Below are 26,178 nucleotides of genomic sequence, written 5' to 3'. Positions count from 1 at the left end.
CTTTATTGACACATTAAAATAGTCCCTGCCTGACTGGTTTGATCAGGCAGGGTTGGTGCACTCTGGGTTCCATCAGTTAAGCGATGGCACCTCGCAGGACTCTGGAAGCGCTCCTTCTCTGGAGCAGCACCTGCCCTCCGGAATGAGCTTCCTCCTGAGAGTCAAACAACCCCCACCCTGCTGGTATTTCAAAGGGCCCTGAAGACACAGCTCTTCGCCCAGGCTTTTGGCGAGGACATCTGACGCCCCTCTTTCTTTTCCTTGTTCCCATTCTGTTTGTTTTCTCTGCCATCTCTGCTCTTTCGATATGTGTTGATTTTGTGTTTTGTATTGTTCCTTGGTTTTAAAATATTTTTAACAATTTGTAAACCACCCAGAGTCGCTGGGAGACAGGCAGCATATACATTTAATAAGCTATTATTAAATTATTATTATCATTATTATTAAAATAGAATTTCCTGATCATCTTAATTGTTTTTCAAGCAAAGGCTAATACTTGATGTAACGACCCCAGAAGAAAACACAACCCCTTTCATCTGAGACACCCCCAATACTCCTTTAGCTTCACCTTTTATGGCAAAATTAGTGGCCCAGAGATACTTACATCTATAAGATGCCTGACTTCATGCTTCTTGATGTCACTGCCAATTTTGGCAGCTAGTAAGACGCATGCTCCAGCACAGAGCTTTCTGTTTTGCTTGTTGAGTTTTCCCTTGAGAGCAAGCTTTTCAAAATAGACAAAGGCCATAGCCACAGTAGGCTCCTCAAAACCACACTCTTCTTGAGCTAGTTTGCGCATTTCTCGCTTCAAGCTGAAAGAGGAAGGGAAATAACTTATGTTGCCAAAGAAAACTGAAGATAATAACAATGTCTGTAATTTAGAAAGCTTGCCTAAGTATACATAGCTGAAATATTTGTAGTATTATGTTGCACATTATTCTCAGTACATGTAATTACTTACGCCTCCTGAATTTCAGAACACTGAAATGTCCATGTTTAAAATCATGGCTATTTGCACAGCATTATTATATGCCTGGTATCTTTGAATTCCATTGTGCTGGACCAGGCAACACTCTAAATAAAGAAACCAACATAGCAAGGGACTGAATTTCCTAAAAGGCTACTTGATGGTGAAAGATTCCCTGTGCAAGCACCGAGTCATGTCTGACCCTTTGGAGGGATGCCGCTTTCGCGACGTTTTCTTGGCAGACTATAGCGGGGGTGGTTTGCCATTGCCTTCCCCAGTCGTCACCTTCCCCAGCAAGCTGGGTACTCATTTTACCGACCTTGGAAGGATGGAAGGCTGAGTCGACCTGAGTCAGCTACCCAAGGATCCAGCTTCCGCTGGGATTGAACTCGGGTCATAGGGAGAGTTTCGGTTGCAATACTACCACCTACCACTCTGCGCCACACGAGGCTGTACCAAAAAGGCTACTTAGCAAGCAGAAATTCTAATCTAACAACTCTTTCTTATTCTCCCTCTTCCCTACTCTACTTTCTAGACTAGGGATGCACTGCTGTCTCCAGGCTGAAGGCCACACCTAGCCTTTTGGTCACATGCTGTGAACCCCCTTGAAAAATATGTGAGGGCCAAGGCAAAGAAGGGCTCTTGTTATGCTTTCCTCTATGCAACTGTATTCCGCAAAACGCATAAAGAGTCTCCTGAACTTCTGGACAATTGCAAATAATAATTTTATAAACTTAAGATAGAATTCTCTTCTTTTCTCTTTTCTTCTTTTAGCTTGATCATGTTTTTGGATTATAGTCCTGCAAGTACATGATGCATCACAAAGGGACAATAAATTCATTTAAAAATAATGAGTGAGCTTAATCCATGTGATTGAAAAAGGATGTATATGGGTACGCATGATACGCTAAAGCCATTCCAGCCAGTTAATTGGAACTTAGATACTACCAATTTGCTTGTCAATGTAGTTCCTCAACTACAGCTGGTGGATTTCCTATAGCTATTCTTATCATCCAAATGGAGAATGGCTGTTCTTTCTAGTTACCAAGTAATCAACATTTGAAACCAGCAGTTAAACTTGGCTGCAAATTCTAGTTAGTGCTAGCTAATCAGAAATGGCTACCATTTTGAGTTCTATCCAACCTATGAACTCATCCAGTAAAAGGGATCCACTACCTCCTTCTGGGTTATTGGTTTTTGTTGAACAACTCTTATTGGGGTTTTTCTCCTGTTCTGTTTAAGCTCTTCTCTGTTCTCCTTTTCTCCAAGGAATCACCTTCTCTGCACTGAGTATGTTGCCTGAATATACTCTATGAATAGCAAAAAATGCTTCCATCTATGTTAGTAGTGGTTGATTTTATGTTTTCTATCCATGTGATTTTCTTGGTAAAAACACAGGAGTGGTTTACCATTGCCTTCTCCTGTGCAGTATGAATTGATGCCTTTGCCATTGTCACTAAGGTGATCATCTACCTCTGGCATCTTCCTACATCACTGCTGCCCACTATAGGTGCCTGCTTGCTTTAGCTGGGCAGCTGAGATGACCTTCACGCCTTGGGTGACCCTCCTGGGAATATATACTCTTGGCATACATTCCCAACATTCTTCACTCATCCCTCCCAGGAATCACACCACCATGATGATGAGGTGGCACAACAGGGGGGTGGATGTTAGAAGTAGGGAATTCTTTTTAAGAAACGTGATGGTAGGACCTGAATGTCAGCAGAAGATGAAGCCAAAGCAAGAATTGGACTGGGCCACTTTTTGTATTTCCTGCAACCCCCTTTTTGATCTTTTGCAACTCCCTTTCCTCCCCACTTACCTCTTTCTACTCTGCCCAGCAGGCATTAAACAAGGCTCCTGCTGGAGATCTGAAGTGAGTCTAAGCAAAAGCTTCTGAAAAGAGGCAAAGGGTCACAAGCTGCTCTAAGTACCCATGGCAATCTATTTTTATACATGTGCATATAGGGAAAAATAATTTCTACTATAATCTTTCCTCTGACAGGACTTGTTAACACTGCGTCTCTGTGTGTGTATATGTGCGCATGCGCGCATGTGCATGTGCATTTATAGATAGATACAGAGATAGATATAGATATATAGATATATATGCAAAATGGAAAGTCTTTGCATAATACTACAAACAACTAAAGACGGTGTGTCAATTTGCACATCTTGGACATTATTTACATCCTCACTTTTTCAAATATAAGAGTACAATCTGTAATTTTTAAAAAGTGCATAGTACAGAAAGTGCTATAAAATGCATTATATTAGAGGAAATTGCTCACAAAAATATTCAGGAGAAATGTACACAGGAAAACATGGATTTTTGTTAGACTTAAAAAACAAAAGCTGTGAATTAATGCAGAACAAGGATGGAATGAACTTAAGTTTAGAAAAACGAACAATGAGGAAAACTAAATCTGACATATTTGCCAATCCCTAGGCAGTCTTTAATCCAATAAAATACAATTAGGATGAATTATTCCATCAACTGATCCTATTAATGAATCTCAATCTTTTGTCTGTTCCTCTTGGTATCTAATAGAAGATTTTTTTTATTTTGTTTACTGCCTTTACAAAAGTTCTCACCTCCCTCTAGCTTTACCTTTCAGGATTTATAGTTAATTATTAAAACATTGCAGGCCAATAATATATACTTAGGCCCATGTGCTTCCTATCCTATTTACTCAGCATCCTAATCAGGAAGCAGCTGATTTGTTGTGTGTCCTTGAAGGTCATTTTTCAGAAAATCTACTGTTAATATTTTACCTCCCTATACCAAATATGTTAAAGAGTAGTTGCCTGAGATTAGTACCTTCTTATTTTACTGAGTGTCAACTTGATGTGAGGGAACTTCTCCTTGAAGGTCTCATTCATATCTTTCTTAAGGTCTGATGGCTTCACATAATCAATGACTGTCGTCTGCAATAGATTACACACAAGATTTAATATCCATTTGGCATTAGAATCTCTGTCTTTTCCTTTCCCTGCCCTCTTTTCAAAAATTACCTTGGTAATTATTTTCTAGCGCACATCTGTTTCATCAAAAGACACCAAAACAGTTTGTGGCATTTTAAAAACGATATAAATATCTTTGCTTAGGCTTTCATAAGCTCAAGATTTCTTCATCAATATCCACAAAGAGTGCACATGTGGAAGCATGCTTGCATGCACGAACACCAACACATACATTACTAATTACTTTTTCACAACTGGTGGAGCCAAAAGGCTATCAAAAGCAAAGAGCAGCAATAGGTTTGCGTATGGGCCACTCTGAGTTTTATTGCTGAGAACTATTTCTCAGAGAAGTGCCCAGCAGAATTTTTGCAGGTTGTGAATGAGTTGCTCTGGAAGCTGACCACTTGTACTGTCACCTGCACTATATGAAAGATAAAGTCATTCATATACACTCCAGACTGAGTGGTGCCTACTGAAGTACCATATAGTTGAGGGCTTATGGGATCCAGTTCAGTAATTATGGCTTAAGCAATTGAACCAGGTGCCTATGGAGATCAGGCCTGTTCTTTGATGCTTACCTGTCACAGCTCATAAGGTCTAGCAGGAAGGATGGTGGCCCGTTAGCTACATATATACTCCTAGGAAGCCGATTATTCAGACTGGAGGTAAGCAACCTTTTTTGTGGGCAGGGAAGTCATATTTTTTAAATCTGAGATTCCTCAGATTCCTCCCAAGAATCTTGAGAGAATAAAAAATTGGATATAAAACAAATGCATTAAGCCTAGCAGAGGATTAGCAAACCTATTTTAATTTTTATTTTCAGAAAACAAAGCCTGTAAAACTGCTGTTGAAAAAGGGTCTTCTGCTACGTTTTATTAGCATGACCTTGGATAGTTTAGGGCAACCTTTCATTCCTGGAGGAACTCTTGAAATAATGTTTAGGACTCAGGGAACTCCTGAATAAAAATCACAAAAATACAAAAACTTCACAATACAATTCACGTCTAACCTACACAATCCACATTTTACAACATTTATAAGGACAGTCAAGTGGCAGGGTAGCAGCAGCATCATGGCGCCTAAAAATTCCCACCACTGCAAGCGTTATTGTGTGATGTGTGAAGTTAAAAAAATAATATAACCTTATTTATTAGTTGCTGGAGGTCTCTGTTTCAGTGATGCTATTCCTAGCTGCAGGACTTAACAGTGATTACAATGAGTATATTTAAGCTAGTCACGTTACATCTGCACAACTGGATCCCACTGGAGGAGCCACTGGGAACTGTGATTTGGACTGTGATGTCATCACTGTGCTCACCTCTTCCTTTTATTTGCCCCAAGAGAGGCCACGTGAATGCAGGGGTGGGCTGGATAGGGATCAATATACGGAATCTGAATCTGACAGAACTGCTACGTACAGATAGCTCTCAGGTTCAATAATTAGGGAGATGGACTGTATTTTTATTTCCTCTAAAGGAACAGGTTTGCACTTTATGGTCCTCCTTGATCCAAAACTATCAACAGAAATACATGTGTCTTCAGTGGTAAAAAGTACCTGTACTTAGATTCAGGAGTCCACTAGCTATAATTATCAGTTGTTTTTAATTCTCGCATATGCACTGTACTTTCATTGCTTCATGCTACGCTTAAATCATTTAAGAAGAATGGTTTACTACCAGGTAGTCCTTGACTTACGGCCATTTGTTTAGGGACTTTTCAAAGTTATGATGGCACCAGAAAAAGTGACTTGCGACCAGTCCTCACACATACAACCATCACAATATCCCCTCAGTAACATGATCAAATTTTGGATGCTTGGCAACCAGCATGTATTTACTATGGTCGCAGCATCCTGGGGTCATGCGATCACAAATTGTGACCTTCCCCGACAGCTTCCAACAAGCAAAATCAATGGGGAACCACATGATTCAGTTAACCACCATATGATTCATTTAGTGACTGCCACAAAAATGACATTAAATTGGATGCAGTCACATGATGCCTCACTTAATGACTGCACTGCTTAATGATGAATTTTCCAGTCCCTATTGTGGTCGCAAGTTGAGGACCATCTATCTCATCTTGTTTTGTGTCAGAAGTGCAGGAAATAGAAAGGGGGAAAGTATTAATTAAAATTTGAAAACTTAAAAACATTTAATAAAAATATAAAATTTATATAATTGTAGCCCAATGCCGGGCCACATTGATGGCAGAGGTGTTTCCGATCAATAAGTCACTCTGTGTGCATGTTGGTCCCAAGGGGCACTAAAAGATGGGTAGTTGTTTGAATATTGCCGCATTCGCAGCAAATATCCTTGCCCTCAGGGAGAAACCCCCATTTTTCCATATAATCTTTAGTTCTGGCCAAACCAGTGCACGGTCTGTGTCATGAGTGAGGATGGCGAGCAGGGGGCTCCCATCCAGGCTGTAAAGCGCATGCGTAGTACTGAGGAATTAGGTGGCCATTCAAAGAGACACAGATTGGGCCCGCCTTAGTCTTTGGGGTTTATATGTCTGGGTTTTCCCACGCTTCTTCAGTTTGTTAGGATTCTCTGTTATGTAGCAGTAAATAAACACTAGAGACCTATTCCTTGTCTCAGCGTGGTTCCTGGCTGTTAGGACAGTCTGTTTAAATATCTCCAAACCCGTCCACTCCTCCTCCGAACCTCCAGGCAACTCCTCAAGCGATTCTAACCAATTATGGAGATGTTTTACATCTTTTTAATCATTCTGTTTGAGGTGTAGTAGCAATCTCCTCAGTGCAGTCTAAGAAGCTCCTTCTTGACTTCAATCTTTTTGTAGGAGGTACTTGGCCAAATAATGGGCGTGCAGGATCGTGTAACACCTTTCCATATTCCACGCCTTGTGCCACATTCCTTCTAAGGCCTGGTGGGGCTATTTCCACCAAGATATATAATTTATCAAGTGGAGTGGGGCATAAACACCTGGTAATAATGTGGCATGTGTCACTTAGTGCCCTATTCACCTGCGTAGAGTGCACAGAGTAGCCCCAAACAGGGCAGACATACTCTCCTGCCAAGTAGCACAATGCAAGGGTGGCCGTGCATAGAATAGTAGGGTTAGCACCCCAAGTACTACCAGCCAACTTCCTGAGAAGATTATTACAGGTGGAAATCTTCTGCTCTAAGTTGCAACAATGTCTTTTAAAAGTTAATGTTCTGTCCAATGTTACACCGAGGTAACATGGTGTCTCACAATTTGCCAGACTCACTCCATCCCAGATAATAGCAAGTCTATGTCTGGCCTGCCTATGTTTGAGGTGGAATGCACAGACATTAGTTTTTCACAGGTTAGGTTTTAGTCCATTCTCGTTATGATATTTAGACATATTGTTAAGAGCCAGAGTGAGCTTGCTTTCCACTTCCTTGAAGTTAATTCCCTGAGTGGTAAGTGCCAAATCGTCAGCATAGATGAAGGACAATGTATCAGGACCGATGGGTTGATCATTAGTATATATATTGAATAACAGGGGGAGCAAGGACACTCCCCTGTGGGGACCATGCCACTGAACTCTCCACCGACTCTTTTTTCCCTGGAATTCAATGAAGAATCCGACTCTTTTTTCCCTGGAATTCAACGAAGAATCGTTGATTCCGAGTATTGCCTCAATGCATTTAGTTAAAGCAAGATTGTGTGTAATATTATATACTTTCAAGAGAAGCTTCCTATGATTAACTGTGTCATAAGCCGCAGATAAATTGACAAAAGCAGCTCCTGTGATTAAACCTAATTGAAAGCCATCCTCTATATGCTGGATGAGATTAAGTATCTGGCCTGTGCAGGACTTTCCTGGCTGAAAACCAGCTTGCTGGGGGATAAGAATAGGTTCAATAGCAGGAAGCATTCTATTTAGAAGAACTCTCTCATAGAATTTAAAGAGATGGCAAAGGAGGGAAATTGGACAAAAATTCTTTGGGTCATTCGGTTCTTTTCCAGGTTTCAAAAGTGCAATAACCCAGGCTTTCCTCCAGATCTGTCCTAACAGTGAGACACACGCTGAGACGAGGAGTAGTACTCTAATGTTTATTACTGCTACATAAACAGAATCCTAACAAACTGAATAAGCGTGGGAAAAACCCAGATATATAAACCCCAAAGGCTAAGGCGGGCCTGATCTGTGTCTCTTTGAATGGCTGCTTAATTCCTCAGTACTACGCATGCGCTTTACAGCCTGGATGGGAGCCCCCTGCTCGCCATCCTTACTCATGACAAGATCTTTGGAATACGATTTGAGGCCACACAGTACATTAAAAAGTGACAGCAACCATTCTTAGCAAAATCCCTGAAGTTTTTTATTTGTTCAACACAAATATCGTCCAATCCCGCAGCTTTTCCATTCTTCATTATCTCGAATTGCTGTTTCCAGTTCTTCTCCGTCAAAGGGGGAAGTCAGAGCACCGGCCTGCCATTCCATTGCCCTTGGAAGCCTGCATTTCTTAAGTCTCTCCTTAGCCCTGCTGTTTAACAACAGCTGATGTCCTGACTCCCAGGAAACACTCTGAGACAAGGAACTGTTCTCTAATGTGTATTGCTAGTACATAACAGTAATCCTAACAAACTGAACAAGCGTGGGAAAAACCCAGCCATATAAACCCCGCAGGTTAAGGTGGTCCCAATCTGTGCCTCTTGGAATGGCTCACCAATTCCTCAGTGCTACGCATGAGCTTAACAGTCTGGAAGGGAGCCCCCTGCTCGCCATCCTTACTCATGACAGCTGATGAGCTATTTGGTTTGCCGTAATGTTCTTATGTTGGCATGAATTAGTTGGATCATTATTCAGATGCTTTAAGAGTTTCCTTCTGGCTATTCTTTGTCAAATCAATTGATTCTAGGGTGGCCTTCCATTTCTCCCTCTTGGAGTAGCATTATATTATCACCAACTGTTTCTTCAGATAATGGGTTTTCATTAGACATTCTAACATAGTTATTAAGATGAGGCATAATATCTGGAGAAAGCCCCGTTACAAAATGAGTTCGGCACCCTCTTGGGATGGATTGTCTGGACGCATGGCTTACAGCTTTAACAAAAAGATCATAGTTTTCTGGTATTGGTTTAGTATTTCCCAATTCAGAATCAAATACATCCGAGAAATGCCTGCAATTTGCTTTTTTGAAGTTAAAGTGACACCGAAATGGAACATTTCTTGGCCTAATAACAGAATGCACCTCGCATATTAATGGTCTATGCTGCGAGTGAGGGATCAGATCCCAGACCCTCTTAGTTGCATTGGTTGCTAAGATTGTTACTCACAAAAATCAAATCAGGGTTGTACCCTCTTCTCCACCCACCACTATTGAAAGAGGTTGGGAGTTTGGCAGTGTGGATTAGGGTAAAGGCATTCGGTGGGCAAGGAAGGAACCTCCAAGTGGTGCCCCCTGGTAACAGCGAATTATCCTTTCCCTGGCTAATCCTTCCAACCCAGAATGCAGGACTACCTATATTACTAAATAAATAAATACAAGTAAGACAGATTCACAGTAGTAATGAAGTGGAAAGAAGATTTGCCTTTAATCTTCAAAATATTAATGAGTATATTTAAGCTAGCTTGCTAGATGATTCCATGAACTAAATTCTATGTGCTGTGAAGTGTTCTTGCCTATGTAGGCCTTTTAAGCTATAAATTATACAATGTACATATCTTTTTTTGTATTTTGTATAAGATGTACATATGTACATCTTACACATATGTACATTTACACATATGTACACACATTGTATTTTGTGTAAGACTATTTTTCTCTTAACTTGTTAGGTAAATCTATTCTATCTGTCTGTATTTCTAACAAAGGCAGTAAGATACTTAACATCTACGGCAGTATAGGAACTGAATGGCTTAAAAATATACACTGGACTTTTTGGAGGCAGGGAAAAACACATCATGAGTTAACAAATGTTTGGCCAAAATCTAGAAGATCCTTACTATGTTCTTTCAACGTTCAAGTAGAGAGAGCTCTCTGCTTTGGAAATACACAAAGCCGCAAACGTTAATGAAGCAGTTTTTTTAGAACATACTTTTGAGCACCAAGTTATCTTTAGCCCTTTGCTTGCCTAAACATCCAAAGATAACTGTCTAGTCTGTGAGAAATAAACACTAAAATCAACAGTTGGTCAATATCATAATTAGGATTGATCAAAACACCCCCAATGAGTGAGTTTTTGAGTTCTACAGAATTCTTCATCAAACTATGCAAGACAAAAAGCAGAGGATGGGGAAAAAAACAGTAAAGTCACAAAAGCAGATCTGATTTTGTGGCCATAAAGTTTATAGTTCAGAATTAATCTTGATATGGAGGCTGCAGACTGAAAATTCATCAGCAAGTTCAATATATTGGACTTCCAGGGGAGGTATGGTGAACTAAAGATGGCTCTGTGAAAGCAGAGCCAATGACCATGGTAAAGACTGAGGAACCAGTGAGACCGGTTCCTTAGAACCTCTCCAGATGAGGAGAGGATGGGAGATTTCCCACATGTGCTCTAGATGACTGCTCCTCACACGAAGACTGCAGGACAGCAGTTATCTGCAGGTTTGAGAGCTGGGAGACAATGGGATCAGCCATCTTGCTCGCAACCACAGCAAAGCCTTTTAAAGGACATTAAGTTCAAAAATCTCACTTTCTAATCACTTTTGGAAATTCCCTATTAACCATTTTAAAGCTATTAGAGACCTTTGGAATGACAAGTTTTTGAAGTCTTTATCAGGCAAGTTTATCTTCAACTCTGAACAAAAGAAAATTAATTATAAGCTTAAGAACTTAAAGATTCTGAAATAAATAACAAAAAGCTAAATAAGATTTTGATCTTAGAAGGTTATAAATGGACTAAGGGTCCAGCCAAATCTGGAATATTGAAACTTTTACAATAAGATTTTGGAATTATAAAGAAAAAACAGCTTCTCATGAGAAATAGATCTGTTTTAGTTTTTGGAAGACATAACAGAGATAAGCAATTTCTTGATTTAAAAACTTGACACTAGGGGGGACTAAAGATTTTAGGTAGAGCTAAAAAATACAAGCCTATAAAGTACAAAACATTTCAACGATGAAAATACTGAAGGAGACTTTTGAAGAATCGAGTCAGAAATTAGTAGCCACAATATCAACAGTGTAAGTAATGATGTCTGCTTCTATTGATAGACTATGTCCAAAATATGTTATTGAAGAAATAACAGGTAGAAAAAATTTTATCTGACAAGATATAGTATTGAAAGTAGATTTACAACTGACAGGCCAAGTGAATGACTTGGAAAAGGGTGTTTCACTGGATCTACAAAAGAAATTGGCTGATGTTTTAAAATTCAAAATGGAAATACAAATAATAAACCAAGAGAGTGACCTGGATAATTTTTTCCTGCTGGATTTACAAAAGAGGCTTGTTAAAGCCTTGAAGAACTCTGTATGATGGGACAAAGAAGACATGAAGAGAAATCAAATCCTATGACAATATTTGAACTAAAGATTAAGACTGTTTGAAGTAAAAGGAAGGAATATAAAGTTTGATTATTTCATCAAGGTTAAAACAAGATATGCTGTTACATCAGGCAATCCTTTGTGGATTTTCTGCTGATACCAGGATTGAAAAGATGATGCTTTATGGATTTGTCTATAGCAATGTTTCTAAATTTTGGCAATTTGAAGATGTGTACACTTCAACTCCCAGAATTCTCCAGCCAGCACACTGGGATATGGGATGAAGAAATAATTGTTTGTAACCCTAAAGCGGGTAAACAGTCACTAAATTTGTTTATACTTGTTATGATGAAGTTTGGAAGTCACTTATTTATATATTCCTTTTCTCTTTATTATATTCTTACTTTTTTCTTTCTTCTCTCTTTCATTTTTTTCTTTTACCTTGTAGCTTTTATTCTTTCTATTCTTTTCCCTTTTAGTTTGTATTAGATTTTACTATTATAATCAAAATTCTTAATAAAATTATGCACATGTACATACATATACACATATATACATACATATATATAAGCAATTTTAATATATTAAGCAGTTGGCATTTTTAAAGATATATGCCAACATATGGTCCTAAATCACAATTCATAGTCTATCAGGAAACCTACAAAGACTCCAAAATAGCTTATAAAAATAATACAAGAACAATTCAGGGAATGTATTCTTTCAAGTATAATGGGAGAGTGAGGTACAGTCATTGTCTGAAAGTACATACTAAGTAAGAACATTCCATTTTATGCTCTACCAGAATTTCCTTTTTCCCTCAATATATTATTTTATTTCTGAACAATAATTTGGTTAATAATGCTAGTTATTATATCCTTGATTATTGCCCATATATTACTGAAAGAAAGAGCAAAATAGAGTTGCAGGGATTTTTTTATTAAGTTCTGAAGAATACAAAAACGCCTCAGAATATAGCTGTAAATTTTATTAATCTTTAAAATATAAAGGGCAAGAAAATACCCAGTGACCTGCCCATTTTTTTTCATCCCTAAAGAGTGTTGAATGTGGCAGACTGTTTACTTTTGGAGACATGAAATATGTTGTTAGCACTTAAATGTGGGAGAACAGCTGGCATGAATCCATTGGAATTGGTACTTATTTATCCTGGCAGACATTCAGTTGTTCAGCCAGACACAGCAAGCAGAATAATCCCCTTCAATGGAATGGACAACTAAATATGAGGTGCTCCCCTGCAGCACAATTTAAGTCCTTTTGAATTTCTGCTATAACCCACTGTTGAGACAATTCGCCATGGAGAATTTCTTGACTATGAAAGCAATTCTAAATAACTCCTGAGGTTTTCCAGTAACTATCGAAGTTGGAAATAACCTGAAGCAAAATCAAATGCTGGATGTACTTCCCTAGATATTTTTTTCAATCATTTCCAAGTTGGAAAAAGATGAAACATGTAATATAACTGTAAAAACTTAATATAAACAAGCATCACTTATGTAAGTTATAGCTGTGTACATATTTCTGGATCTGCACCGCTACTTCCTTATTTTCCAAATTAATCAGCCTTGAAGCATTCAGACATGCTATGGTGCAAGAAATTTGGCTGCAAACACCATCCTTATTTTTGGGTAAGCCTGAAACAAAGTGCTGCTGCTTTAAAAGCTCCATTAATTTAAGTGTGTGGGTTCCTTAAAGCAGTGACATCTTTTTTCAGGTTTATGTGACACCTAAAAAGTCAGCCTACTTTCATGAATTGTTCAGTGGTGCTGTGTTCCTTCCAAATCATTTTCGAAGTAGTGTGCATCCCTAACCACTCTTCTGTGGCATTTTATAAATGGACAGAATAATGCAATGTATTATTTTAAAAAAAAAATCACTTCAGCCTGAGCAGAAGCCCTTCAGGTCTGTTTGCCTGATCAGGTACCTCGTCATCTTAAATGCTGTTGTATAGTGTAGTCTCAATGTAAAGCTACTTTGGGTGAAATCCAATATTGTAGAAGCAGTCATTTATTGGTACAGCAGGACCTTCTATTCTCTTCTTCCTTCTGCAAATCCTGACTCCCTCCGCAAGATTTGGAAGCAGGGGAGGATGGAAGTGCAGGGGGTGACATAAATCATATCCTTCCCCATGCATCTGACAAAAGCTTTTCTGTAATGGAATGGATGGAATGGACTACATCAGAATATAACGTTCTGCCAGACTGTAGACAGATGTATTTCTCAGTACACAAGTTGACAAATACATTACCCTGCCAAAGAATTCTGTTTTTAACCTAGACATAGATTGGTTTAAGCAGCATCAACTACAATCTATTTTCTTTCTCCTCAAACCCTGCATAGCAATTCTTATTCCTTGAGAAACAAAGACTTGTGGAGAAAGAAACCCCAGTTTGCATATTTCTTGCAACTTCTGTTCTTTCCCTCTTAAACCACTGTTCAAATGATACATTCCAGAGTACTATATTCTTAGCATGGCTAGTGGAAATACTTTATGTCAATCCCCCTCCAAAGCATGCTCAGTAATGTTATGCGAGTATTCAGTGACATCAAGGCATATTTCTTTGAAGAAATCCAAATGCCTCAAATTTTAAAATTCTGTGGTATTTTTCTGCCTCTGCCAAATTCTCAGTCCTGATTTAGTTAATTATATCCCTAGTCTACCAACATAATTCTACTCTACATACTAGAACAAAAACAATGACAACAAGAGTGCAAGAGTGCGATGTTTTGAATCTATGGTACAAAAGCTGATTTACAGCACTATTTCAGACCATTTTGTATATCCTACTTCCATCCATTCCATGTTATGTATGCGTGTGTCCTCGCCCATGAGAGAGAACAATTTTACAAGGCTGTAGCTGCCAAGCTATAATGACAAAAGCCTGCCAACAAATGACTGCTTAATTACAAACCAGATTTCAGCGCACAGAGAACAAACTGTTCCCTGCTGACACAAGGGCCACTCTTAGTTTGGCACCCTTGTAAAATGTTGCAATTAAAATAGCTGTACAGTATTCCCTTCAATGTTACAGATCTATTTTGGCTTTTGTTATACAGTGGGCAGAATCCAATGTCATGCAAGTGGAAATCCACTTAGGCAAGAATTCTTTTCTTTTCTCCTCACCCCTTCAGCTTTCCTCCAAATACACACCCTCAGAATCTGCTCCTGATGGCAGAGGACTGGAAAACCAAACCATGTAAGTTAGTTTTATAACTAACTGCTTATACAAAGAGATCTACACACAATTCATGCCGATAGTAGCCACAATGGAATGATGCATTATCATAATTAGGCCTAAGTATACTGTTGGATGTCCAACTTTTAACTGTATGGTAGGAGTTGCTGGAATATCACATGAACTGGCTCTTAGTATCAGCTTTATTGATCATTTTCTCTTACTAAGAAAGGATGACTTATAACTCTTGGTGGCAGCAGAATTTTCTGAAGTCAAAATGGATGTCCAAACAGTCCCTTATATGAAATACTACAAGACACTCACCAATAAACAGAAAAGCAGTATCTCAAGGGTGAAAAAGAGTACATAAGAAAACGGGGGGGCCAACCAATCCATTAAAAAAAAAAAGAAAATAATAAATGTATTTGGTATTGCTGAAGCACTGAATAAAAATCATGTGATCATTTCATTGTCCTCTTCTTCCATTGTGAGCACAATTCTACAAGTGTTAGTCCAATTTCAGTACAAGCATACCAATTTGTTACCCTCATAAAAGTAATAAAGCCATAAAAGACATAAAAGTAATAAAGCCATATAAAAATCAGAAGTATAACCAACCATTATAACTGAAACTTAACTATCTGTCATCTTACTGAGTATTGAGAGCCAGTTTGGTCTACTGGTCAAGGTTCTGGGCTAGAAATCAGGACTCTGTGAGTTCTAGTCCTGCCTTAGGCATGAAAGCCAGCTGGGTGACCTTGGGCCAGTCACTTCCTCAGCCCAGCTTGGTGCAATGTAGACTAGCCTCCTCATGGTGCACTCTGGGCAATGTGACTTGTCACGGCTAAATAGTCTACTCATCTGGCTGCTAGACCTCACAAGGATTTTCCAGGAAGAAAAAGCAGAATGAACACTGAACTGCTATGCCATGCAATGATAAAAAAAAAAAAGAGTATTATACTCACCATATAAGAAGGGAATATCAGCACCCGCTTGTGCTTTCCACATGGCCATTGAGGATCATCTAAAAGGTTAGGATTGTATTCAGTATAATCTCCCAAGTCACTGCCTATGAAGAATATTAATGAAAAGAAGCAACTGTGTAAGACATAAAACAACAGCAGACAAATGGATAGTCAAATTATATAATATTACCTCTGCCTTGGTTTTTTTGTATCTGAAATATATAGTTAAAACTAAATGGGCTGAGGTAGGATGTAAAATTGATATAATTTCCAAAGACAATTTAGGAAAGTGTCGAAGTAGATGGATGGACAAATAGATGGAAGACATGTAAGTAAAGGAATCACAAGGTATAGATGGGAAAAGGCAGGCTTCCTACCTAAATGATAAAGCATGAATTTCATATCAGCTCTATTATTAGATATCAATGTAGAAGCTAATAAAACTATTTTTTCACATCATGTTTGTAGAAAATGAACTTACTGAAGAATGAACAGTATCAGTGAAATGCTTGATCTACAAATAGCTGTGCTGCATCGAATGAGCATCTAGAACAATTAATCTTGCTTAATCACAGCAAGATGCCTTAGCTTTTGGCCATATGCTAAAGCAAGACTTCCCATCAGTATCAGCAGCTGTTGCAAGATTAGTGAGTAATACTATGATTTGATTTCATACTCTAACAGAGGAAAAGCAGAGTGCAGCAGATTTGTAGAATGTGTCCAAAGATAGCTTTGTTACATCATTTCAGAAAAGGCCAGTTAGATCACATGTGCACATATTGTTAATATGCTACCTGTATCAATGCTCCCCTGGGTGCTGTTAGCTCTTCCCAATGAAAGGCTACGATGGCTTGCATTATGAAATTGTGAAAAGGATGAGGTCGAGTCTATCGTGTTTCTCCGTGTCCCCAAGGCGTTGGTTGGAAAGAGAAACTGGGTATAAGAAACAGTCTAATCAAGAAGAAAAGAAAAAGAAATTCAAGTTCAGTTTGAGACAACACGTCACAGAAGATGAAGGGGGAGCTATTTATAGAACAATACTGCTGCACAGTTCAACTTGACTATATAACTAGTTAGCAATAAAACCCATTAAATGCAGTGAAGATTACTCCCTGGAAGGAGATGAATGATTTTAGCATAAACTTGCTAATGAACTGAATAATCTAATGTACTAACTGTTTAATAATAACACTTCCTATAGAATTGGAGACTATTCATGAAATTTTCATTTCCCCTAAAATGCTAATCTAATGCAGTATCTGACTTCAGAGACTATATTTTGAAGAATAAGTACCCATACCTTTCCATTCGCTCCTAATTCCACACCTTCAAGGCCAACTATATCTTTCAAGCAAACACCTGCAGTAGAATGACATTGCCTTCCACCTTCTGTTTTCATATCTCTGTGAAATAAAACCAGTGATGAATGTAGTTTTTAGAATTATGTGGCAATGCTGAATTAAAAAATGTATTTGTTAGTTCTATAGGTTTGTGCTAGAGGAAAATGAGGAAGATAAAGAAAGCAATAAAATAACTTCAAATTCATGTAAAATTCCAGTCAAGGTTAGGAAATGTTTGGAAAAAATACAGAATCTGTTAATCTACAACTGCCATACCTGGGCTGCAGAAGCCTGGATACTTCTGCCACCTCCAGTTGGCAACATGGAGTTATAAAAAACTTGTAGCTCTTTGCTACCATCTCTTGGTCATCTTGTTTTTGCAGCCAAGTTATAATAATCTTACTGGATTAAATAGGGTACATTTTGTACTTGCAGGTATAGATTAAGATGCAAAAGAAACACAAACAGCAAAAACTCAGTAATAAGTCTACATATTTGCAATATTTTTATTAAATATTTTACTATATACTTGAAGATGGAAAATGGTTTATTTTCACTGCCTAAATGGAACATTTTTTTTAACCAAAGAAACCCTGTTACAAACCAGTACTGTACCCATGAACTCTTCTAAAAGTTGTTATGAGTGCAGGAAGTGTATTGCATGGATGTAGTTCTACTCACAAACATTTTCCATTTAGTTGAAGAAATATCAAAACACTCCTACAAAATATTCCTTTGTGCATATGGATATTCCCGCTTTATTGGATGGGCATATCTATACATAGGCATCTACAGAGGGCAGGGGAAACAAATGACTAAACACGCATCACAACACAGACTCCACCCCTTACTTGCATGCAATATTGAGATGCAAGTATGAAAGGACAGAGCTTGTGCTATGACATCATAATACATAGCATTCTGATGTTATTGTTGCTGGCTGTTGACACCTATATATCTATTGTGCGGGGAGCATAAATTGACTGGGTTCATAGTGTGAATTATTTTATTTTGGCTCAGTGTTTTGTGCAAACCCAGCTAAATTGGTTAAAAAATCATGATTTACTGCTTTGTATGATATGTAAAGCCGGCCTACTGATTAAGGAAACTGCACCTTAGCATAAACCTAGCGCTGGATGAAGTATGATGAAAAGGACCTAATTAGAAGGGATGTTTTTGGTTAATTAAGCCCTCCTGAATCTTAAAATAGGGTTCAAAAGGACATATTAGTTAAATAGCAGGCAAAGATAATGAAGAAGAAAAGTTCATTTTGTGTTATAAAGCAGCTTCATTAGGTAATGAAGAAAGAGTTCTTAACTATGCCCTTGGAGGGCTGCTTCCCTTGAGACTCACATTTTACATGTCCTATTGTCATCAAGTTCTAGGCCATACTTGCAAAATAAATATGGATTCACTCTACCGTATCAATGTGACAAAAGATGCTGGTAATTATTTTGAGAGGAAAAACCACACACAAGGTTAAACACTTCTTTCCCCTCTCTGATAAAAATGTCCCCCTCCTGAGGATATTTCATACCTAATTTCATTTGACTAAAATGCCACAGTGTGTTTATCCCTAGTGAAATTTCTTTTAGCAGGCCATGATATTACTTTCATATCCCTTAGTTAAGTATATACTGTAGTTTATGTACGATTTTTTCCTCCACTTTTATTCAGGAGAAGCTTAGAAGCAATAATTTATGCTATAAACAAACATTTGGCATTCATGATAGGAATTCTAGATAACATTAACATAAAAACAACCATCTATCTGAAACCATGTGAAATATCCTAGAATTTTATTGTATCACACAAATATGCTGCCCTGAAAGTTCAAAAAGTTAACCAAGGAAATATTTGTAAATGCAACAGGAGGAAACCACAAGATAGTAACATCTTATCTGGAAAGTACTTGTTTATTCTCCAGATATATTTTCCGAAGAGTGGCTTCTTAAAGAAAAATTCATTCCTTGGAAAATGTATAAACCACCTTGTTTCTAACAGAATATTTGGTGCTTGGATGGCCATTATGTTTTTCTTAATTTTATATCAGTTGAAGTCAGGGAGACACATCACATTTATTTCCATTCTGATTAAAATATACCCCATGTTAAAGTGTGCCCATTTTGTTCTCATTTTTAAAAATTTAACTGTGAAATAGTGGTACCAGCTTATATTTACAGTTCATCTTATCTTGAGTGACATGTAACATGCGTTCAACAGGAATAACTTTTCAGAATTCTGCCAAATATTCTTTAATAAACATTGTGGAGTGTAAAATGAAGGTCTGGCCCATCATTCCAATGGTCTTTCTCTCACCACCATTTTTAAGGGTTTCTGAAATACGTTAATGTGTTCTGTTTTCTCTCTACTTTACCAGGCTTCTTCTTCATAATATGAACTCAGATTATCAGTGATCTACTTACAAACATCATCAAAACATCAAACAGACAATCAGAATTGTTACTAAGATAATGTTAGTTAGGGCAAGAACGCCATTTCATCACAAGGGAATGTTTCCTATATGATATGGTATGACATGGTCTTCTGTCTTGATGGCTAGAAATAGGGAGGCTTTAAGAGCAATTTGGAGAATGAAGAGTAGTGGTGGCTGAAAAATGCAATACAAGTGTGAGGCAATACAATTGTTCAAATATGTTTTCTTCCATCACCTGGATAGAGGGCTGGAAAATCAGGTGCATATTTTTTTTATCTCAGCCCTTCAATTTATCTTTTTCCTTATGCAAGAAAGTTCATGTTTATAAATATGTTCTTTCTCTTATATACTGATGAAACTTAAATTCAACTGTATGTCTTCCATGGGTTATGTGATTTCAAAATATTATTTTTAAGATAACAATAACCAATAAACTTCTGGGTCAGAAAGAACACATCAGTGTGGTGTGAAAACCATTGTTTAAAATACATGGATTAGCATTGCATGTGAACCAGTCCACTGTAAAAAACAAACTACAATAGATGTATTTCTGTATCTCCCTTCTCTCTCTTTCTCTCACATAGACATATAGCATTACATGAAAGCTAAATTTTCTGACAAACTGGTTGATAAAAGGTCCTTGCAGCTGCCTTGTGCCTGTGATTGCAGTCTTCACGCACATAAAATTCCAGATGACTGAGTACACCAGAAGCAGCTAAAGGTAAAGAAATATACACCAATCCTAAAGTAGGATCATGTTCCTCAAAAATGGGCAAAGACTATTATTAAACTGGCCTTCTAAGAAGCTGGTGGTGCCATCTGAATCAAGGCCATGCTGCTTAGGAGAATGTCTATTCTTCCTCTGTGCCATTTCCTTGTTTTGACCATTCACTGTACAAAGCTGTTATTGTCAGCTGTTATTTATAGTCCTTCTTTTTATGGATTACATAAACATGTGTTACATCAACAATAAAGAAACCAGTGCTGCTGCAATTTACAGAATAATTTCACTGTCACAATTTATGATACTATTGTTTTAAGATGTAACTGGATTATTTGAATGTAATGAAAGATCAATAAAAACTAATGCAGGCATTTGTTCTTCAAGCAGTAACAAGCTGAACACTTTAGTAGTGAATAATTTACAAGATAATTCAATTTTAACTGGCATTTTTTTTAAAAAAATGAAAAACAAAAATGAAAATCCAATGCTCTTCCTCAGCAGCAGAAGCTTGAAAATAGTGTTCTTTGGCAATTCAGTCCACTGTGTACTATATTTATATGGAGCCGGGGCAGTCAAAAAATTCAAGATGATGGCTGTAACTGAAGTCTGTCCCTTGCTCATGTGTGTTGCGATGCACATAAAAAGAAATGACGGTGGCTTTGACTGCATAGTCATGGATCCCATCTTCCCTTTTTTGACACCCCTGGTGGATACCACTGATATGTAGAACAAAATATGAGGATTCCTTTTTTATCATAGCTAAACGAAAGTCAATCTGAAAATACTGTGTATTTAAAGCAGATGGCAAGCTTAAAATCTGCTTTGCGTGTAATGTGCAGGTTTTGAAAAATGTGATCAGATCAGCTAGGAAGAATGATGACCGGGCATATAGTATGTGGATATTATTATGTCCTTTCCTGTTGCAGCACTGAGCAACATCACTGCTCTAAAGCTAGCAGGTGCTTTGAGACATTATTATCACTAATAATAAATCTCCCAAAGCAAATGCTAGCTTCAAAGGAAGTCTTAAATTGTCCTTCTAACATCTTCAGTATTAATAATTATCAGCTTCCACTTTCTTTCCCAGTTAATAGCTTTTGCATTCTAATAATTAGCAATTAAAAGCAAAGAAGCAGTCAACATACTTTACAATTTGATTGTAAGATATTTGTGCTCAGAATGACCCCCCTTTTACTATGCATCATACAAGTACCTAGTTCCAGTATCTTTAACTGCAGCTATATTACTTATCAATGAATGTATGGCTTTATTTGATATCTACTTTTCCACAAAACCAGCTGCTCTGCTTTGGCAACAATATCAATGTTCACATGATAGCCATTCATGTTATACCAGCACTGATTAGACTTAACATCTCATTTTTAAATCTACCTCAACTAATAAAAAAGAGAGCAATTATTGTCAAATTGCAGTTCCGACTAATTTGGTTCCAAAATCTTTAAGAAACAGACACTATTACTGAGCTTCTTGCTATCTCTATTCATCCTACATGCTAAAGCATATTTGGTCTTAGAAGAAGCTAAAAAATAATAAAATGCCTGAAAAGCATCTGCTGTATTATTTATTTATTAAAGTAAGTTTAACATAGAAAATACTTTCATTTTTTGCCATGCAATACAACCCCTTGTTGAAATGTTGTTCTTATGTTCTTTTTCCGAACAATAAGAAGAGAACCTTGACAAATTCATTTCTAATCTTACCACATCACTATTTCTTGCTTGACTACAATGGCCCCCTTCTAAAGAGGCAAATCCCAAATGCTGCAGAGTAACTACATCTGTAGGTATTGTTTTTCTGTCAAAGACAAACTTTATTCATTCATTCATTCATTCATTTATTGATTCATTCAAATTTATAGGCCACCTGACTCTCACATGACTCTGGGTAGCTTACAACTAAAAACCAACTAATTAAAAGAAAAATACAACAGACTAGAAGACCACAGTACAAAGAATCAAACCCCACAAAATCAAAGCAAACCAAACAGGGGCTCCACAAACGCCCTGACCCAAGGCCTGGGAGATCAACCAGGTCTTCAACAATTTCCAGTTGGGTAGAGACAATTGTTAAGTTAAGGTATCTTTTTCCTGAAATGACAGCTGTGGCATCCATATTGCAAGTCACACTTAATGTATGCTCAGAAAGAAACTATGAAAAAGTATACATACCCAACATGGCTACAGTCCCGATATGGCAGCACTGAAAATATGCTGCAGAAGGATCTTCTGCCACTAATAAGGACTATTCTAGAAGGCAAACAAGATAAAGGATATGATCTGGAGCAGAATATCCAGCAATTCAGAATGGTCTCATAAACTTCTCACTCTTCTTTTTCTTTCTTATTACCTTGCTATTCCCGCCTTTCCTCTAGATAATGTACATGCCATTCCTTCCTCCAGTTTTCCCCACAGCAACAACCTTGTGAGGTAGGTTAGCCTGAGGGGCAGCTCAAGTCACCAAGTGAGCTTCCGTGGCTGGGTGTGATCTTGAACTTGGCTCTCACAGGACCTGATACAACACTTTAACTGCTTGCATGAACACAGTGCCTCTCTATTATTTCGTTGTGGGCTAAGGATTTTTCAAATGTCAAAATCCATCTTTTCCTTCTCATTTATTACATCAGATGCAAGTCCAGGCATTATGAATTTGTATAGCACAGGGACAGCCCATCGTCTAATTTTGGAACAGGCAGCCAGTGCTTTGAAAGAGTGTTGCATTAATCATATCTCTAGTGGGAGAAAAGGAGGTCTATTCTCTGTATTTCAAACAAGCACAACCACTGCAGATCAGAATACTGTATACATTATTAACATGAGCTTTAAAAATACCATGTCTAAGACACAATGAAAGTACAGAATGGGCAGGAGATAAGGAAGTGATGACCTGACCCTGGGTATTTTCATCTCCATAAAACTTTCAGAAACCCCCCCAACCCCAGCTGTCATAGTTTTGTCTCTTTAATTATGTTTAAATACCTGACAAGGTAATCCACGGGAAGCTACTAATGAGACAGCTGATTATCCTTTTTCTTTTTAAGCAGAATGCTGTGCCAGAGATGTTTGAGAAATAAATGATTCTTTCTGGCAGTGTTCATAAAGATAACAATAGGTAAATCCTGCTGAGCAGATGATAGTACAGATACTAACATGCTAACCAAATCTAACATCAAACAGATGGCTTCACTGTTTTGTGTTTTCATTCAAAAATTACATCAAGTACTACAGTTTAGAAGAGGCATTAAACCTACAAAAATAGGCTGATATTCCAGCCTCTTCAAACTATACAATGTAATATCACAGTATGTAATGAATGTATGCAAGGTTTCTAAGTATTTTGCCACACTGTGGCAAAATACTATGCAGAATGACTGCTATGATAGATGCTAATCTATTAGGAATGTTCGTTTAATCCATAGGAATTTAACTTCATGAAGCATAAAAACTGAACTCTCATTCACCCTTTAGTTATTTTGTTATTACTCTGCACTGCTGGGTGATTTTCTGGCAATTAAAAACTTATTTTAATTGCAAGAAAAGTGGAAAAAACATAAAGCAAAACACAAGGACAGATCTAGAGACTGCTCACCTAATCTTTAATTAAGAAGGTGTTCATAGCTAGGACTATCACATTTGGACTGCAGAAACCTGTACAACCATTAGATGATAGTAAATAGTAAGGATTTTCTGTATGTCTCTGCTACCTAGTATTTGAGATTTTTGAATGGTAATACTCCTATTCATAACAAAGTTCAATACCTAACTGAAGCTGGAAAAACCCCCAAGGTATTACACTAGCAGGCTATCTATCTATCTATCTATCTATCTATCTATCTATCTATCTATCTATCTATCTATCTATCCATCCATCCATCCATCCATCCATCCATCCATCCATCCATCCATCCATATCTCGTATGATGAGTACATGACAAGAGAAAAAGCAAATATATACACACAGTCCACACAATTATATACAAAACTTTTGCAGGGATACAGCAGTAGCCTCATAACTGGATGTCCAGTTCAGCTATCCAGGAGATTGCTTCTGGTGTTGCTTCATACCCAACATGGAAGCAGTTGACCACACAAAAGGATTTCAAAGAAACTTCATCTAAAGATCTTTAAAGAGACACATACAGTAGAAATACCACTGTGAATGTTTGGTGATTAGACTACAGTTCAGTGACTGAGCGTCTGCTTGGAATGCAGACAGCCCCAGGTTCAGCTGCTGGCCTTTCTTGGGAGAAAGATCCAGTGGCAGGGAACAAGAAATGGTTCACTAGAAGAAACCCTGGCAAGCCAAAGCCAGCCATGCTGGACTAAATAGGAAAACAATATTTCCTCCTAGAAACCAGCCTGCTGTGTTCTTATATAACATGCTATCGTCTTATTGTGAAACGGTGCTTCTAATCTGGAGAGGTTCAAACATTAGTCATGTACAGAAGTCTATCCTGCTGCAGCATAACTTTCAAGCTGGCAATACAAAGAGGTAAAATAAGCAGGCAGATTTCATAAACAAAATTCCGTATTTTCCAGGATATGGAAGCCAATGCTGATTGTTAATGGCTAAAAAGAAAGACATTCAATTATTCAGAGGTAATGGTTGTAGGATATCTTTCCCCTCTTGCATGCCCAACATGCATTTGTACACCATCAAATAAATTAGGTGGTAATTTATCCTATCCAATTTCATAACTTCTCAAGCACAAAATAAGAGACACAAATTCTTTACATAATTATTCCAGGCATAGAGTGCTCAAGCTTCCTTTCCTTTCTGTACTTAAAAGATCCTAGTCTTCAACTCCAATAGATTGGTGTTGCTCATTCACTGAAATCTAACAATAGGTTCCAAGAAAACAGTTGACTATTCTTTACTGCATCTAAGAGTCTCATTGCCTATTATCTTATATTTCCTAGTCCCACTGTAACATGTAGGATTTTATTATTTCTGTATTTTATTATGTTGCAGAGCACACAAAACTCATCAAGGTGTCATTGAGAAGAATGATGCCTATCACCTGTAAATATGCCTTGTTAGCTAGATGCCTAGGGCTATCTAAATAGCAAGCTTGATTTCATACAAAAGATTTAATCTTCATATTACTATGAATCAAGCTTGAAGAGATTAGCAGAGCTACAACCTTCAGTACATAAATTATGTCGATAAAGATTAACTAGCATGTATAGTTGGTGAAACTGCATGGAGAGACCCCGATATCTGTTGCAGATATTTTCTCTCTGTATCACAAATAAGACTTTCCAGCTCATTTGTTCTGTGGATGGAATACAGAAGATTTAAACCATCATCCCTCAGTTTAGTATTCTCCAGTTGTATTGAGTTAGTGTTCCTCAAATTCCCAACTGACACAGTAGTGGCCATGATGGCTGGAAATGTTAGTTTGTACTTCAACACATCTGGATAGGCAGACAGGCAGATAAAATTTATATTATTTATAATTTAGATTTATAAAGGCTGCCCCAATTAGCATGGATTCTTAGTGGCAATCAATTAAATCCAATACAATACCTAAACAAAAATCCCGAGCTAACATGAAATAGAGCTAGACATAACAAGGAGAACAACGTATTGTAAGCAAGGCAAATTATACACACAGTGAACACAAAACCAACCTATCCCAGTGCTTGGGGAGGAAGTCACATTTTAAAAGATTGTCTAAAGATTAGCAGGGTCATGGCAGCCAAAAGCTCTGGGGCGAGGTTATTCCAGAAGGCAGAGTTCACAACAGAGAAAGCATGCTTTCTAGGTCATAGCAACAGCACAGCAACATTTTTTTAACATGTAGCTCAGCTTGCTGAGCAGCATACATAAATAATTCTCCATCAATATGCCTTGATTTTATTTGCAGAGTTCTTCCATATGACAATGTACAGTTCTAAATTTAGAATCCCATTTCTATATGCCCAGAAGAATAATATGTTCTCATTTCCTCTATTTGTGTGTCAGTGTTACCACAATTATGAGTCTTTTTCCTACAAAATACCTGCCACTCCTTGTATCATTCTGCCGCATGTTCTTGATGAAATGAATCTTCTTAAAGTTCTTTGGTCTGGGTGAGCCTGACAGAGTTCGGCATCTAAAAAATAATGATGTTGAAACAATTAAATTCTTTCCGGATAGCTG

The 26,178-nt window shown here is 37.7% G+C and overlaps 1 protein-coding gene across 3 annotated transcripts in view; it reads right to left on the bottom strand.

Moving 5' to 3' along the window:
* CABLES1 (Cdk5 and Abl enzyme substrate 1) overlaps positions 1-26,178 on the bottom strand; it is a 57,598-nt gene that overhangs the window by 1,780 nt on the left and 29,640 nt on the right. For 2 of the 3 annotated variants that reach the window (XM_063299183.1, XM_063299184.1), the window contains 7 exons: positions 26,039-26,131; positions 22,206-22,283; positions 16,816-16,918; positions 16,310-16,466; positions 15,516-15,619; positions 3,789-3,895; positions 605-812 (listed from right to left, as the gene is read on the bottom strand). In XM_063299183.1, coding sequence (XP_063155253.1) covers positions 605-812; positions 3,789-3,895; positions 15,516-15,619; positions 16,310-16,466; positions 16,816-16,918; positions 22,206-22,283; positions 26,039-26,131 — 850 coding nt within the window. The remainder of the gene's footprint in view (positions 1-604; positions 813-3,788; positions 3,896-15,515; positions 15,620-16,309; positions 16,467-16,815; positions 16,919-22,205; positions 22,284-26,038; positions 26,132-26,178) is intronic. The other variant, XM_063299185.1, reaches the window with a different exon arrangement.

The sequence above is a fragment of the Candoia aspera genome, chromosome 3 (assembly GCF_035149785.1).
Source record: "Candoia aspera isolate rCanAsp1 chromosome 3, rCanAsp1.hap2, whole genome shotgun sequence".
NCBI classification, from domain to species: domain Eukaryota; kingdom Metazoa; phylum Chordata; class Lepidosauria; order Squamata; family Boidae; genus Candoia; species Candoia aspera.
The sequence above is the reverse complement of the archived record's forward strand: the minus strand, read 5'-3'. Positions and strand labels throughout refer to the sequence as shown.